A 14,526-nucleotide genomic window follows, 5' to 3' on the forward strand; every position below is an offset into this window, starting at 1 on the left:
TGTATTATTAATTTTTGATTTCTTGAGGTGTCTTTGTTAGTTCTTAGGGTTTTGGTTCTTGTGCTCAGTGTTTTGTTATTCCTACCTGTGTCCCTCCCCCGGTGCTCTGTTCGTGTCCCTAAGTTTGTGTTTGTAAAACAGTTTGTGTTTTCTGTTTTACTTTGAAGGTCTGTGTCTTGTCATGCCCATTAGGTTCAGCTGTGTGTCATTTCCTGATTACCTTGTGTGTATTTATAGTGTGTGTCTACCTCTGCTCGTTGTCGGTTCGTCTGTGTTACTTGGTGTATCGCCGTGTCTCTCTGCTCTACATTCTCCGTGTCATCTCTGTGTATCATCCTGTGTCCTTATGTTTTCAGGTTTGTTCATTAGTTTTTACCAGTCTAGGTTTTGGTAGCTCCCTGTTCCTTATTTCCTGTTTTTGTCACTTTGCCATCACTATAAATAAACGCTCACTCGCATTCCAACCAGTACCTGCGTTTTGGGTCCTTTTCTCACAACACCACACGACTGCCGCCGCAGCCGTGACAGGTGGATTCAGTCATGAGAGAATGAAGAGAAGGCAAGCAGAAAACACACAAGTCCCCCCCAAAAGGAAACCTTCACAGGATTCTTCTCCATATTCATTTAGTTCCCTTCCGACCTTTAGATTCATCTTTTCATCTGTAAATGCCTTCATCAGTAAAATCTCCTATAAATTTAGCTTTCATGTTTGAGCTCACTGAGTTAAGGAAACCTTACTTCCTCATTTTGTTTTGTGAGATTATTATACTATCTTATGGCACCTTATACTTCTAATCAAAGAATTGTTGAATCATTATAAAATTATAAAATTATGCTCTGTGATTGGTGGATCTATTGCCACCAGCACAGTGAGAACAGGTTTAAAAAAAGGGTCCCAGCACAGCATTCACTGCAAGCTGAATGACAGCAATGGCTCATCTGAAGCTTCTTCTTCTTCTTCTGTGGGTTGGTGAGTGAACTATTGCACTTATTTCACTTTATTTGAACTATTTCTCAGGTTGTGACAAATCTGTGTTAATAAGAATCATCTAAATTGAATTGGTTAAGTTTCACTAAACCATCAGATCCTGTGTTTGTTGTTCTTTGTCTCTGCTTTGATATCAGTTATTATAGATTTATCAGAATGTTAGAGTATCATGAACACTGTCTCCTAGTATTTCACAGATTTTTTGTTTTTTTTGTCAAATCTTTGCAGACACATTTCTGCAGTTTACAGCCATAATAACTGGGAAAAATATGTTGTACTTCAGATGATAGAAACAACCAGTTGTGAGTAAATGTCTTTCTTATTCACAGTGAGCACAGGATTAGATCTGCAAAAGAGAATCTTTCACGACCATAGCTGTGAAAGTAATGAGTGTCTGTATCACATAAAGGTAATTTCAGCTAATAGAACACATAAAGGAGGTCTCTGTGGTGGCTCTCTGATCAATGATCGATGGGTTCTGACTGCAGCTCACTGCTGGAAAAAAGAACCTGGATGGTGAGTAAATGACAGTTTCACTTACAAATGCGTAATGAAACATTTCTCTCTCAAAATGTCTTCTTTTTTTTTTATTGCCACTGTACAAGTTTATTTACATTGCCACTCTGTACTAGAGATGGCACGATACCACTTTTTTATGTCCGATACCGATATCATAAATTTGGATATCTGCCGATACCGATATGAATCCAATATAGTGTATTTTAATCAATAAAACTGTTTTTTTAAATATCTTGCTGTATTTTGTATAAGTTCATACTCAAGTTTAAATAAACAACAGCACTAAAGCTATTCTGTTATACCTGTGTGTAAAAAATACACTGCGCCCAAAATATTTCATAGTTCAGCAATACTGATCAATCTAATAAACTTAAACCTACTCCATCCTCCCTATTCTGGTATTTTAAAGAGTACTTAGCAGAAATATTAAGCAACCTAACTAACAGGGTTGCAAACTACCAGCAAAAAAAAAAATAGGGAACCACCCTCCACCTCATGATGCTTAATCGATGTAATCAACTTTAATTTGATGCAGGGTGAAAAAAAAATGCACAGAAATAAATTATTTTTCAAGAATAATTAAATAGATTCAACATCTTTCTTCAACAGAATTGCAGAATTCACAGATGGTACTTTCCCAAAGGAAAAAGTACTATAGCTTACTAGGGTATATTAGACTTAACAGTTACTATATACAGTAATGGACTTCTATACATTTTACATCAGATTAAAACTTTGGGTGTAAGATTCAGATAATTATTTATTAAAAGCTAGATATTTTAAATGAGAATAAGAAAGAAAAGTATGTCTTTGTGCCCCCCTTTTCCCTGTTCATGCCCTATCGGCCCCCCTGGCTAAACTTTGCTGGATCCACCCCTGCACAGTTACCAGCCGTCAGCTACGAGCCCGTTCTCACTCCCGAGGCGTAACATCCCGACGTTGTGTTGCAGCTACATAGAAAACGATCCTGGTGTAGAAAGTAATATTTAATAAATTCTAACAACAGCTTATCAAGGTTAAACGTTCTGCTGTTCAGCCACTGGTTTCCTCTTTCTGGTGCAAAGTGGGCCAAAAACAAAGAAGAGACGGACTCGCTCCAAATAAACACAGCCGCTGTATCACGTGACCACACTGCTCCGACATGCTACGGTTATGAGCCGAGTTACGCCATGTGGCAAGTTTTGTGAGGTGCTTTTTTGATATTTAATGGATCGGATTACATTTTTTATTTCTCGCCGATATCCGATACAGTAATTTACGTCAGTATCGGACCGATACGTAATATCGGATCGGTCCATCTCTACTCTGTACATTTCAGACATATCAGGCAGGGATTTACATTAAAGGCATAGTTTCATCCAACAATATTCATTTTGTCACAAAAATGTGGAATGGAAATAACTGTTTGCATTGTTTAACAAAGCTTTATGTCCTAGAAACAAACACCCTGCAAAAAAAAAAACACAGCCTGGCTGTTCAATTCAGGAAACAAATGCTGTATAACACATATGTTTTGGAAAACACATGCACTGAATACATGCTTCGGCAAAAGAAAATAAATTTTATCTATCATGGAACATTGATGTTGATCTCATTACAGAGATGTGAAGTTGTTTTGTTTGTTTTTTATTTTTCCCTTTCTTCTTTCCTTCCTTTCCTTTCCCTTCCCAAATCAGGCAACAAAGTATATATCTCATTTACAGTGACAAATATTTTTCTTCTTTTCTCTCCTTCCCCCTCCTTCCTCTCCCCCTCCTTTTTACATAAAATATAATTACCATTATATAAACAATCATATATCTATGTCTGTACATATACATTTAGATGCCTAAATAAGTATATACAAAGGAGGGGAGAGGAAAAAAAAAACCCGAAAAGAACAATACACCTGCCCAAACCAATGTATATAATCTTGGAGCCGATATGGGAGGAGGCCATCCCTCCCAGTTTTACTTATTAAAGTAATCTATAAAGGGTTGCCAAATTAGGTAAAACTGTTTAACATTATCTCTCAATGAAAATTTAATTTTCTCCAACTGTAAATGATACATTGTGTTTCTTAACAAAGCAGAGTGAGTTGGGGGGGCTTTATTTTTCCAGTTTAGAAGTATAAGGCGTCTTGCAAGCAATGTTATAAAACTCAAAACACAAACTTGTTTATTATTTAAGTATTTAACTGTAGCTACACCAAAAAGTGCCATTACTTTGTCTGGGGGGAGCTGTTTTTTAAAAATATCAGACAAAGTTTTAAATATTTTAGACCAGTAGATGGCAATATTAGGACATGTCCAAATCATATGTGACAATGAGGCAGAATTCTGGCCACATCAATCACATTTTGAGTCCGCTCCTGGAAACATCCTTGAAACCTTCAATTTAGACAGATGGAGCCTATGTAGGACCTTAAATTGTAGTAATCCGTGCCTGCAGCAAACAGAAGTGGAGTGAACCAGTTCTTGTGCCTTAGTCCATTGTTCTTCAGTGATGTTAATACCCAGTTCTTCACTCCAAGCGTTTCTCAAGTGGTCCAATGTAGTTGTACTGTCTATTTGCAAAAGTTGGTTATAGATCTTAGAAATAGCTCCTTTCTTTAGCGGGTTCATTAGGAACAGATCATCTGAAACTAGCTTTTGTGGTTCATTGGGAAAAGATGGAAACGTTTCTTTAATAAAATGACGTATTTGTAAATACTTGAAGAAATCTCTGTTTTCTATGGAAAAATTTTTCTGAAGTTGTTGAAACAAAGGAAAAAGGTTATCAATAAACAAATGACTGTGTGTATCCCTTTGGAAGTCCATAGCTGGAATGTTGATCCTGAGAGCAATGTATATGCTTGATTATGAATTAATGGTGTAGAGATTGAACATTGACGCCAATGGAAATGCCTTCTAATTTGAGACCAAATTTTTAGTGAGTTAGATACTACCAAATTTTTATATTTATGTTTACTCATATCTGAGTTTGAATGAACCAACGATTTAAGAGTATTAGGGAAAAAAGTCATACTTTCCATCTGTTCCCAATCAGGTCTATTTTCCCCGCCCCAGAATGACATACAACGTATATTACAGGCCCAATAATAAAACTGAAAGCAAGGCAACCCCATCCCTCCTGTAATCTTAGATCTTTGGAGAAAAATCTTTTTTATTCTGGGTGTCTTCTTGTTCCAGATAAACTGAGAAATTAACTGATCTATTTTCTTAAAAAAAAGTTTTTGTGATCAATATTGGGATACATTGAAACAAAAATAAGAATTTGGGTAAAGTGCTCATCCTAATGATATTTATTCGGCCAGCAAGTGAGATGGGCAGTTTAGACAGTCTTTCCAGGTTCTGTTCAGTTTGATGGTATAAATTAATAAAATTATGTTTGAAAAGGCCAGAGAATTCACGGGTTACGGTTATTCCAAGATATTTGAAGGTATTTGAGATTGTAAAAGGAAACGAGGTCAATGTGGCACTGTCTAATTTTTCTAAAGAACTAATAGGAAACAATATACTTTTTGTTAAGTTGATTTTGTATCCAGAAATTTTCCCAAATTCAGTTAAAACTGTCATAATTTTTGGCAATGATTTAGTAGGGTCAGCGATATATAACAACAAATCATCTGCATAGAGAGACACCTTATGTTCTACACCAAATCTCCTTATTCCTTTATAATCCTTTGTAGAGCGTAATTGAATGGCGAGAGGTTCTATAACAAGTGCAAATAGCAATGGGGACAAAGGGCACCCTTGTCTTGTAGAGCGGTGAAGGAGGAAAGGGCTAGAAATTATATTATTTGTATTAACTGAGGCTTGAGGTTTTGTGTAAAGCAGTTTAACAAAGGAGATATAATTAGGGCCTATGCCATACTTTGATAGGGTCGAGAAGAGGAAATCCCACTCAACCCTGTCAAAGGCCTTCTCTGCATCTAGTGAGAGTAGTATTTCAGATTCAGATTCAGATTGATCATAAGTATTCTGTGTATATATAATATTGAATAGCCTTCTAATATTAAAAAATAACTGTCTATTTTTTACAAAACCCGTTTGGTCCTCCGACACAACTGTTGGGAGAACTATCTCTAATCGCATAGCCAAAATTTTTGCCAATATTTTATTATCTACGTTCAATAGGCTTATTGGTCTGTACGAACCAGGTTCCAAAGCATCCTTACCAGGCTTGTGAATTAGAGAGATAGTGCTATCATACATGGTTAAGGGTAAGCATCCTTTAGTTAAAGCTTCGTTATAAAAGAACGGGTGAAATCTGTTCGCTAAAGGTCTTATAGAAGTCAATACTATACCCATCTGGACTGGGGCTTTTTGAGCACTGCATGCTTTGAATGGCCTGATTTAGCTCCCTTAATGTTATTGGTTGTTCTACCAATAGTTTGTGTTCTATATTAATAGATGGAACTTGAATAGAATCGAAAAAACTTTCAATTATGTCTGGATCTTTTTTTAAGTCTGAAGAGTAAAGTGCTTTATAATATTCTCGAAATACATCATTAATTCTCTTTGGGTCAGTTGTTAATTGTCCTGCACTAGTTCTTATTTCTGTAATCAGTCTTGATGCTGCAACTTCTTTAATTTGCCTTGCTAGTAAACTACCTGTTTTTTCCCCATGTTCATAGTGCTTATGTCGAAGTTGTGTAAGTAATCTTATTGTGTCATTTGTATAAAGCAATTTAAGTTCTGTCTGCAATGAGACCTTCTTTTTATAAAGTTTGGATGAAGGAGAAATGGCATATTCTTTATATATTTCTAAAAGTTCCGTTGTTATATTTAACTCTCTTTCTTTTCGTTGCTTATTCCTATAGCTACTCAATGAGATAATTTGGCCTCTCAAGTAGGCTTTTAATGTGTCCCATAGTGTGGATCTCGTAACTTCAGTTGTGTCATTTATTGAAATAAATAGCTTAATTTGATCCTTTATTTCATTTACTAAAATGTTATCTAACAGCAAACCATTATTAAATCGCCATTTTGATGCAGTAGGTCTATCTCTTATTGCTAATTGTAGCAATACTGGACTATGGTCAGATAAAACTATTGCCTTATAGTCACAGCTTTGGGTCTGTGTAAGAAATCTATGATCTATTAAGAAAAAGTCTATTCTAGAATAAGTGTGATGAACAGAAGAGAAAAATGAAAATTGCTTAGAGTTTGGGGAAATAGCTCTAAATGGATCTATCAATTTATATGTCTTCATAAATTCCTGGATAATTTTCACAGATTTTGATTTAGATGCTGATCTTTGTGATGATCTATCAAGACTAGGATCCAAAACGAAATTAAAATCGCCGCCAATTATCAATTTATGGGTATCCATATTAGGTAAAGAGGATATAAATGATTTAATAAAATCTGCATCATCAACGTTAGGGGCATAAATATTTGCTAGTGTAACCTGATTGTTATAAAGTTTCCCTGTAACTATGATATAACGTCCATAAGAGTCTGATAATACTTTTGACTTTATGAAGGGGATCCCTTTTTTGATAATTATGGCGGCACCTCTATTCTTAGCTGTAAAGTTAGAATGAAATACCTGCCCAATCCATCTGCCACGTAGCTTCTGATGATCCTGTTTTCTCAAATGGGTTTCTTGCAAATATCCTATAATCTGTCCCCAGTTTTTTAAGGTGTGCTAAAATGTTGCCCCGCTTAACAACACCATTGAGTCCTTTACAATTCCATGACACAAAATTTACTAGGTTTTTATAATTATCATTAACCATTATTTAACTTATAAATAAAGATTTGCGACCCAATTAAACCCTTTTTTACCTCCTTTTTTAATAAGATGGCCTCCAAACAAAATACAAACAAAAGTGCAGGTGGGAACCCAAACAAAAACAAAAAACCCCACTAAAACAGTCCCTGCTCCCTCTCTGCTCCTCCCTGACCAAAACGGTCCAACAGAACTTGGACAGAGAGGGGACTCCATACAACAAAAGTATTTAAGTCTCAACTCAGAGAGAGATATGAACATCTGACTTACCACTAAGCTCCTAAAAAAAATATTTTATTCATATCCAGCTTAATTTTGATACATTTTTGATAAAGTACACTCACAGTAATAATAATAATAATAATAATAATAATAATAATAACAACAACAACAACAACAATAATAATAATAATAATAATAATAATAATAAATAAAAGGGGGGAAAAAAGTAATTCAGGCTCTGCGATTGACCTTAATCCCTCTTATGATGGTTTATATACAAGGAAAGATTACATTGGTAAGAGAATAAGCATCATCTTGTAACTTAAATTGCCTTAATATTAATCAATTTAAATATTAACTATGAGTTTACTTGCGAACACATACTAATTCATTCTCCTTCTATAGACTTATTCATTTTCTCAAAACAGAATAAAGAAAGGAAAAAGATATAAGAATATCCTCAACAGCATAATAACATATTTTACCTGAATGAAAATTTATCAACTCAGTCAGTGAGTGTTACCGTCCAGTAACGTCTTTCTTGATCAGCTGGCCAACGCCTCCTATTCAGTTTCATCTTCCGATGTGATCAGCTTGTTGGACAAGATAAATTTCTCCGCCGCTTGTGCATCGGTAAACGTGTATCTGGAGCCATTTGCCGTAATCACCAATTTGGCTGGATAATACAGGCTGTATTGGATATCGGCACTGCGGAGTTTCTGCTTCAGTTGATTGAAGGTTGCTCGCATCCGCCCAACCTCAGGACTTATGTCGGGGAAAATATAAACTGGAGACCCGTTGAAGTGTAAGTTTCCTTTATTACGAGATAATCTCAGGATCTTCTCCTTGTCTGTGAAGTAATGCAATCGGATAATAATGGGCCTCGGTCGTTCCCCGCTACGTGGTTTGGAGATAAGGCTTCTGTGAGCTCGATCAATAACAATAGGGGAATCAAAATTGTCTGCTCCGAGGACCTCCGCCAGAAACTTTGCAGCAAAATCGGTGATGTTATTTGATTCTGCGCCTTCTGCAACACCAACTATTCTGATATTCTGTCTGCGACGTCTATCTTCTAAGTCAGTGCATGTTTCTTGTAGCTTCTTGTAGTCTGCCTTTAGAGACATATAGGACTTTTCCAATGTTGTCAGCCTGTCAGTCGTATCACTCAGGGACTTCTCCATCTCTTTCTGTGTGCTCGCTGCCTCTGCTTGCATAGTGAACAGCTGTTCAACTTTTCCCATAAGTTCGTCTCGGGTGGATTAATGTCTGCTTTAGCTTCTTCTCGCAGCACAGATATGTCACTGCTGATTCCTTTATGCATACTAGCCAACTGGTTTTTAATGCTGTCCAAGCTATCTTCATACGGTTTCAGTCCTGCACCTATTTCTGCACGCAGCGTTCCCACAGATATAGGCGCTTCTTCCCCTGTCTCCACACTAGCATTAGCTTTAGCTTTAGTTGCTTCACCATATTCCCCGCTCGAGATGGTCGAATCGATATCTATGGTCTTTTGTGTGTATTTTCTGGTCTTCTTAGTGTCCATTTTAGCGTGGCTTCAGCTAACCAAGAATTAAATAGTCTGGAAAATGCAATATTTAGAATTAATAAGCGGAGCTGAACGCACTCACTACTTCACTCCATGCGGCCGGAAGCGGAAGTCTCTCCCAAAATTTCTTTCTTAAAGTTCCAAGGCAATAAAAAAGGACTAAAACCGTGTTATTTTAGGAATTTAAAAATAAAGACAACATTTCTTATTATTATGAACAGTAATTAAATTATATAACTCATATTTCCCTTGTGCAGAAATATGTATGTATATGTAGGAATTCATCCATATCGTCAACCTCAAGACCTGACTCGATCTTCAGTGACAACCAGTGTTGGGTAAGTTACTTTAAATTAGTAACTTAGTTACATTACTAGTTACTTCTGTCAAAAGTAACTCAGTTACTTCAAGTTACTCGTTACTTTCAAAGTAACTAGTTACTAGGGAAAGTAACTTTGGTTTTACTCAGAATTCTCTCGTTTGGCTCTCAGCGAAGGCGGTCGCACTTTTCTCCTCTCCTCCTTCCCCTATCTTCCCTGCTTAGCCGCTTATGTCCTTGTCTTGTCTCGTGCTTTTTTTTTTTCTTACTACCCTGGAACACTCTCTCACAGCCGGTGTCTAAAACCTAAAGAGAACTATGGATTTGATCAACTGGTCTCTGAATGCTATTGACACCCTCTTCTCAACGAGAAGTTTGGGCTCGGGAGAGCCTGAGTGCCCTGGAGGGACTTTCCCTGCTGGATACACGATGGACGGGTGGCAGACATGGAGGATCGTGTGCCTGGCGGGACTGTCGATCGAGGACGCTGAAGATATCTACCTATTCGGAACCATGATAGCAGGGTTCTTGCTGATCGGAGCTGGCTTGGCCCTGGCTTATCGGAGAATCAAGACAGCGGGACTGGCTGCTCAAACCCCCACCAAGCTGCCTGCTGAGATTGGATTGACTGGACGAGGCGCGGCTTCTCAGAAAGGGCTCACAGACGGGGACATGGTCAAGAGCTTGGAGGCTATTGCGGCTGCAGTGAATACTCAGAATAACATCTCTGAGCGGATACTGGGACACATCAGGGAAGAATCAGCTCTAGTCAACAACTATGGGCGAAAGCTGGAAAACATCACGGATCAGTTGGCTGCGGTCGCGAGGTCTCAGAACCGGCTCTGTGAGCAAAAGATTGACAAGACCACGGAATTGAAGGTTAACAACATCATGGAGAAACTGACGGCTATCCAACGGGAGATGGAGAGATCAGTGTCGGAGTACTAAAACAATACAGCTCGAAATTCTCATGAGCTGTTGGAAAGAAATCACCATCTTAATACGGCTACCCCTCCGGCGCCAGCTGCGGGCTCAAGGCTGGAGCCGATCAAAACAATCCGAGATAACGCCTGTGTTGACATTGTTCCTCCCCATTCTAAGGCCACCTGGGTTGGCTGGCAGACTGTTTACTTAGCCTGGCAGGGCGAAGGACACTGTCTCCGCTGAACTATGGACACGCACACACATACACTTACACTGAAAACCACACACTTATCCCCCTCCCTTTCCAAACGCCTTCGATGCTTGTTTCCTGTGGGGGAACACGGCGGGTCTACGTGCCGCGCTGGATAAGATAGCGCTGTGCGAGGCGGCTGCTGGGTTTGCTTCACATTGCTCCTTACCCATCACCCTACCGTGTGGCTTGTTATGTCTTCCCAATGTTGTGTCACATTTATGTGCTTTTTTGTGCAGAGGAGTTTTTTTTTGTTTCCTGTTCTCGTGCTGTCCTACCATGGAAGCATAGCATGAGAAGGGGTCTCTTTTTTTCCTCTTGTACTTTCCCATTGTAATGTACATTTCAATGTTTTTCTCTCCAATGCTACCAATCTCCGACTGTATCCCCATGTGATGTCTGTGTGTCTATGTAAGGTCGGGGGGGGTCCCATTTCACTGCAGGACCCCCCTGCATGTGACGAATAAAGCCTTGATTGATTGATTGATTGATTGATTAATGTGTTGCTTCCGTAACTGGATACCCAGCCAGATTGCCAGTCTTCTAGCTTGCTTACTTGCCACAAGTGCATTGTGCCACCTACCAATAGAAGGGAAAAGATAATGTGCATATTTCCACGAGAGAAAACCCACGCTTGGACCGTCGTTGACCGCCGCCATGATTCTAGCCTGCTTTTTACATCCAACACAAAAACTGCAGTCGTGGTGCTTACGATTGTACTCAGAACTCGGAAATTCTGCCTTCTGAATAGGAAGATGTAGGTAACACCAGGGCTGGACTGGGACAAAAAATCGTCCCGGGCATTTTGACTAGAGACCGGCCCACCATTATAGGAAAAATCATAAAGCCTTTGAATGAAAACAAATGCTGTTGTGACAGTGATGTAAACTGTTTTGATGGTATATATGTATCAATCTATCAATCGTTTGTTGTAAGACTCAGATAATTATTTTTTAAAAGCTAGACATTTTAAATGAGAATAAGAAAGAAAAGTATTTCTTTGTGCCCCCCTTTCCCTGTTAATGCCCTACCTGGCCCCCTGGCAACACTTTGCTAGACCCGCCCCTGCACAGTTACCAGCTGTCAGCTACTTAGAAAAGGATCCTGGTGTTATTTGTCTCTCAGAAACAGTTCATAACTTCCCTCCAACTCATTCATGTCACCTAAAAGGTAAACCTGTTTCTCCATCACCTGTTCAGCTCTGATGATTCAGTAAGAACATCTCCTGGTTTCATCTTCATGTTTCCCTCTCACCAGATAACCAAACCGACATCATGACCAGCAGCTTTCACAGCTCTGGCTCCAGCAAACATCAGCTGATACTAGAAATTAATATTAAATAAATTCTAACAACAGCTGACCAAGCTTAAACGTGCTGCTGTTGTTTAGCGCGACATCCGCTGGTTTCCTCTTTCTGGTGCAAAGTGGGCGATAAACAAACAAGAGAGAAAAGCCGATCAGCTGATCATTGATCAGTTTAATGATTGAAGTAGAAACAGGAGAGGGAGGGGGAGAGAATGAGAGGAGAGGAGGCAGCTGTGCAGCAAAGACACAGAATAAATCCAGTTTTGTGTCTTTTTCATTGTAGCTGAAGTCCGAGACAAACTGTGTTTCTTTTCACCTCAGTACGAAACACGAAATATTTTGTCTGAATACGAGACGATTCCGTTTTTTAGGGGATGGTTGGCACCTCTAATAATTAACCTTATGAACAAAATAAAGTTCAACATCAGTAACATCATAGCACCCACCCAGCTGTATAGAAACTCCGTCATGCTAGCTAGTACGCAGTACGAAAATGTCAGCATAACGAAAATAAACTCCACCTAAACTTGGTTTATATCTGACCCAGATAGACTGCAGGTCATAACTTCTTACCTGAAGTTCAGTTCACCTGACACTCGGACCGGTGGCCGCTTCGGGTCTCTCCTCTTGCCTCCCCTTTCCCTCATCCACCTGCTGGCCTCCACCACTTGCTAATGTTATTGAATCTGTGGAAGCTCCGCGATAGCCACCACACGAAGTAACGAATAACGAGCCTATCTAAATCCCAGTAACGAGTAACGCGTTCCTGGTTTTGGCATAATAACTAGTTACCGTGCTCGTTACCACAATAATAACGTAGTTACTGTAACGGGTTACTTAACAACGCGTTAGTCCCAACACGTGACAACAGTGTACCTCACGACATCATGCTACTGGCACTCCCTACCCGATCTAACATTCAGCCTGTTGCCTTACCTGACTTATCTAACTGCACAGCTTCCCACATTCCACAAAGGTAAATTGTGTCTTTACCTAGGAAGTCTAATCAATTCTTGAGCTGCAGAGAGAGTGCAGAGGCCAGGCTGTCTGTTTGTTCTTGACACATCTAACACATTTTTATTATAGTACGTGTCCACAACACTGTCACCTGCTTACTGAACCATGGCCATACATTTAGATATTTATAGGTCATTGTTATGTTCCCTCTTTTAGTGTCAGTACACTAACATGGGCTTATACAGAGCCAAACAGATACACAAGTTAGCTTCTTTGCATTTCGTCTTCTTCTCTTTATTAACATAACTCTGAAGTTACACACACACATAACTGGGCGTGGTGCCCACTACTGGCAATAGCTTGTATAGCAGACGATATATTTCAGCTCATACATAACAGTCATGATGCTATTTTTACATGACATTTTTAATTACTTAATTAAGTGACATTGATTTGTATAAAACTGTTTTCTCTTTCACAGCAAAAAGCCATATGATTTTGACAATTACATTTATAAAAGGGACAAACAGGAAAACAGGGGTGCTTATTTTTTACATGTATAGTACAGAATATTATATTTTGATGGGATATCCATCAACAAGATGACATCATACTTGTGAAGTTCCAAACCCATTACTGACATTACACCTGCATCACTTCCTGACTGACATCAACAATAATATTCTGAGCCTGGATCAAGAGTTAAGACTCCTTGTTTTGATTTAAGGAGTTACATCCATGACATGCAGTCAATGACAATGAGACACGTGTGGAAAACAGTGATGTGTGATAACTGAACCCTCGGAGTTACATTAGCTGAGTTAAGGTGGACTGGAAATACCCACCCTGCAGAGTATAGACATGGATGGACAAGAATTAATGTGTCATTATTTTGTTTTTTCTAGAGCAGCTGTAGTTCAGGTCGCAGGACTTGGTGGTTATACAGTAAATGCCACCGGCCACACGCGTAAGACCATTTTTTGTGTGATTATTTTACAGTTTATGCTAGAATCACATTTTCGTTTCTGTGTTTGTTTTTTGGGGTATTTTTATACTGTATGAAATACAAACGTTATTTCTTTCATTTTATAATGGATAAACTAATTTCAGTGTCATTTTGTTTGAAAAGTATTTGGAAATATCGAGAAATAAGACAGATTATTTTATTTCATGACATAATATGAATGAATTTTGTTCTTTTCCTTTTTTTCCTCTAATCCCTGGTGAACCATCTCATCTCCATTGTGCAAATATGAGTGTTGTTGACTGTGGGCCTACCAGAAACTCTCCTTGTTTTTTAGATGTGCCGTATCCCAACAGGCTGTGTCTGAGAGAAGATCAAGTAGATATATACGTGAGGTAAGTTGGCATGACTGCTAATATTACTGCATATCATCTGTGCAGCTCTGAGATATTTTGGAACAAACTTACAACACAAACAATATTTTTCTCTCTCAGGGTGATTCTGGTGGTGGAGTGATTTACAACAACATGATTTATGGTGTAATCAGTGGCACTGGTGTACGTGCCTGTACTAGACCAGCTGTTATTGTGAATGTCTGTCCTTACATTGACTGGATAAACCAGACAATCCATCCAAGAAATAATGGAAAATAACTGAATGAAAATAACGTCCAGAATAAACAATCATCTCTACACAAAACTTGTGTGCTGTGTGTTGTTTCTACTCTAGAATATCTTGATGTTAATTGCAAATTGTCAACCCTTTTTCTTTTGTCTAAAATATTGTGTTAGATTTGCAGCTTGTGTGTGTTTAA

The 14,526-nt window shown here is 38.6% G+C and overlaps 1 protein-coding gene across 1 annotated transcript; it reads left to right on the plus strand.

Moving 5' to 3' along the window:
* Window positions 1-1,298: 1,298 nt before the first annotated feature.
* On the plus strand, window positions 1,299-14,396 carry LOC134628908 (anionic trypsin-2-like). The gene is made up of 5 exons (XM_065471184.1): window positions 1,299-1,504; window positions 9,271-9,331; window positions 13,654-13,715; window positions 14,050-14,107; window positions 14,207-14,396. The coding sequence occupies exons 1-5, from the start codon at window positions 1,299-1,301 to the stop codon at window positions 14,363-14,365; spliced, it is 546 nt and encodes a 181-aa protein (XP_065327256.1). The 3' UTR covers window positions 14,366-14,396.
* The last annotated feature ends 130 nt before the right edge of the window (window positions 14,397-14,526 follow it).

The sequence above is a fragment of the Pelmatolapia mariae genome, linkage group LG6 (assembly GCF_036321145.2).
Source record: "Pelmatolapia mariae isolate MD_Pm_ZW linkage group LG6, Pm_UMD_F_2, whole genome shotgun sequence".
NCBI lineage: Eukaryota > Metazoa > Chordata > Actinopteri > Cichliformes > Cichlidae > Pelmatolapia > Pelmatolapia mariae.

What these genes read in the sequence shown, in the direction of transcription:
- LOC134628908 (XM_065471184.1), top strand. Translation starts at nt 1,299, where the DNA reads ATGTCTTTCTTATTCACAGTGAGCACAGGATTAGATCTGCAAAAGAGA. An exon ending in TGGAAAAAAGAACCTGGATG is followed by an intron (nt 1,505 to 9,270) that starts GTGAGTAAATGA and finishes ATGTATATGTAG; the next exon opens with GAATTCATCCATATCGTCAA. An exon ending in TCAGTGACAACCAGTGTTGG is followed by an intron (nt 9,332 to 13,653) that starts GTAAGTTACTTT and finishes TGTTTTTTCTAG; the next exon opens with AGCAGCTGTAGTTCAGGTCG.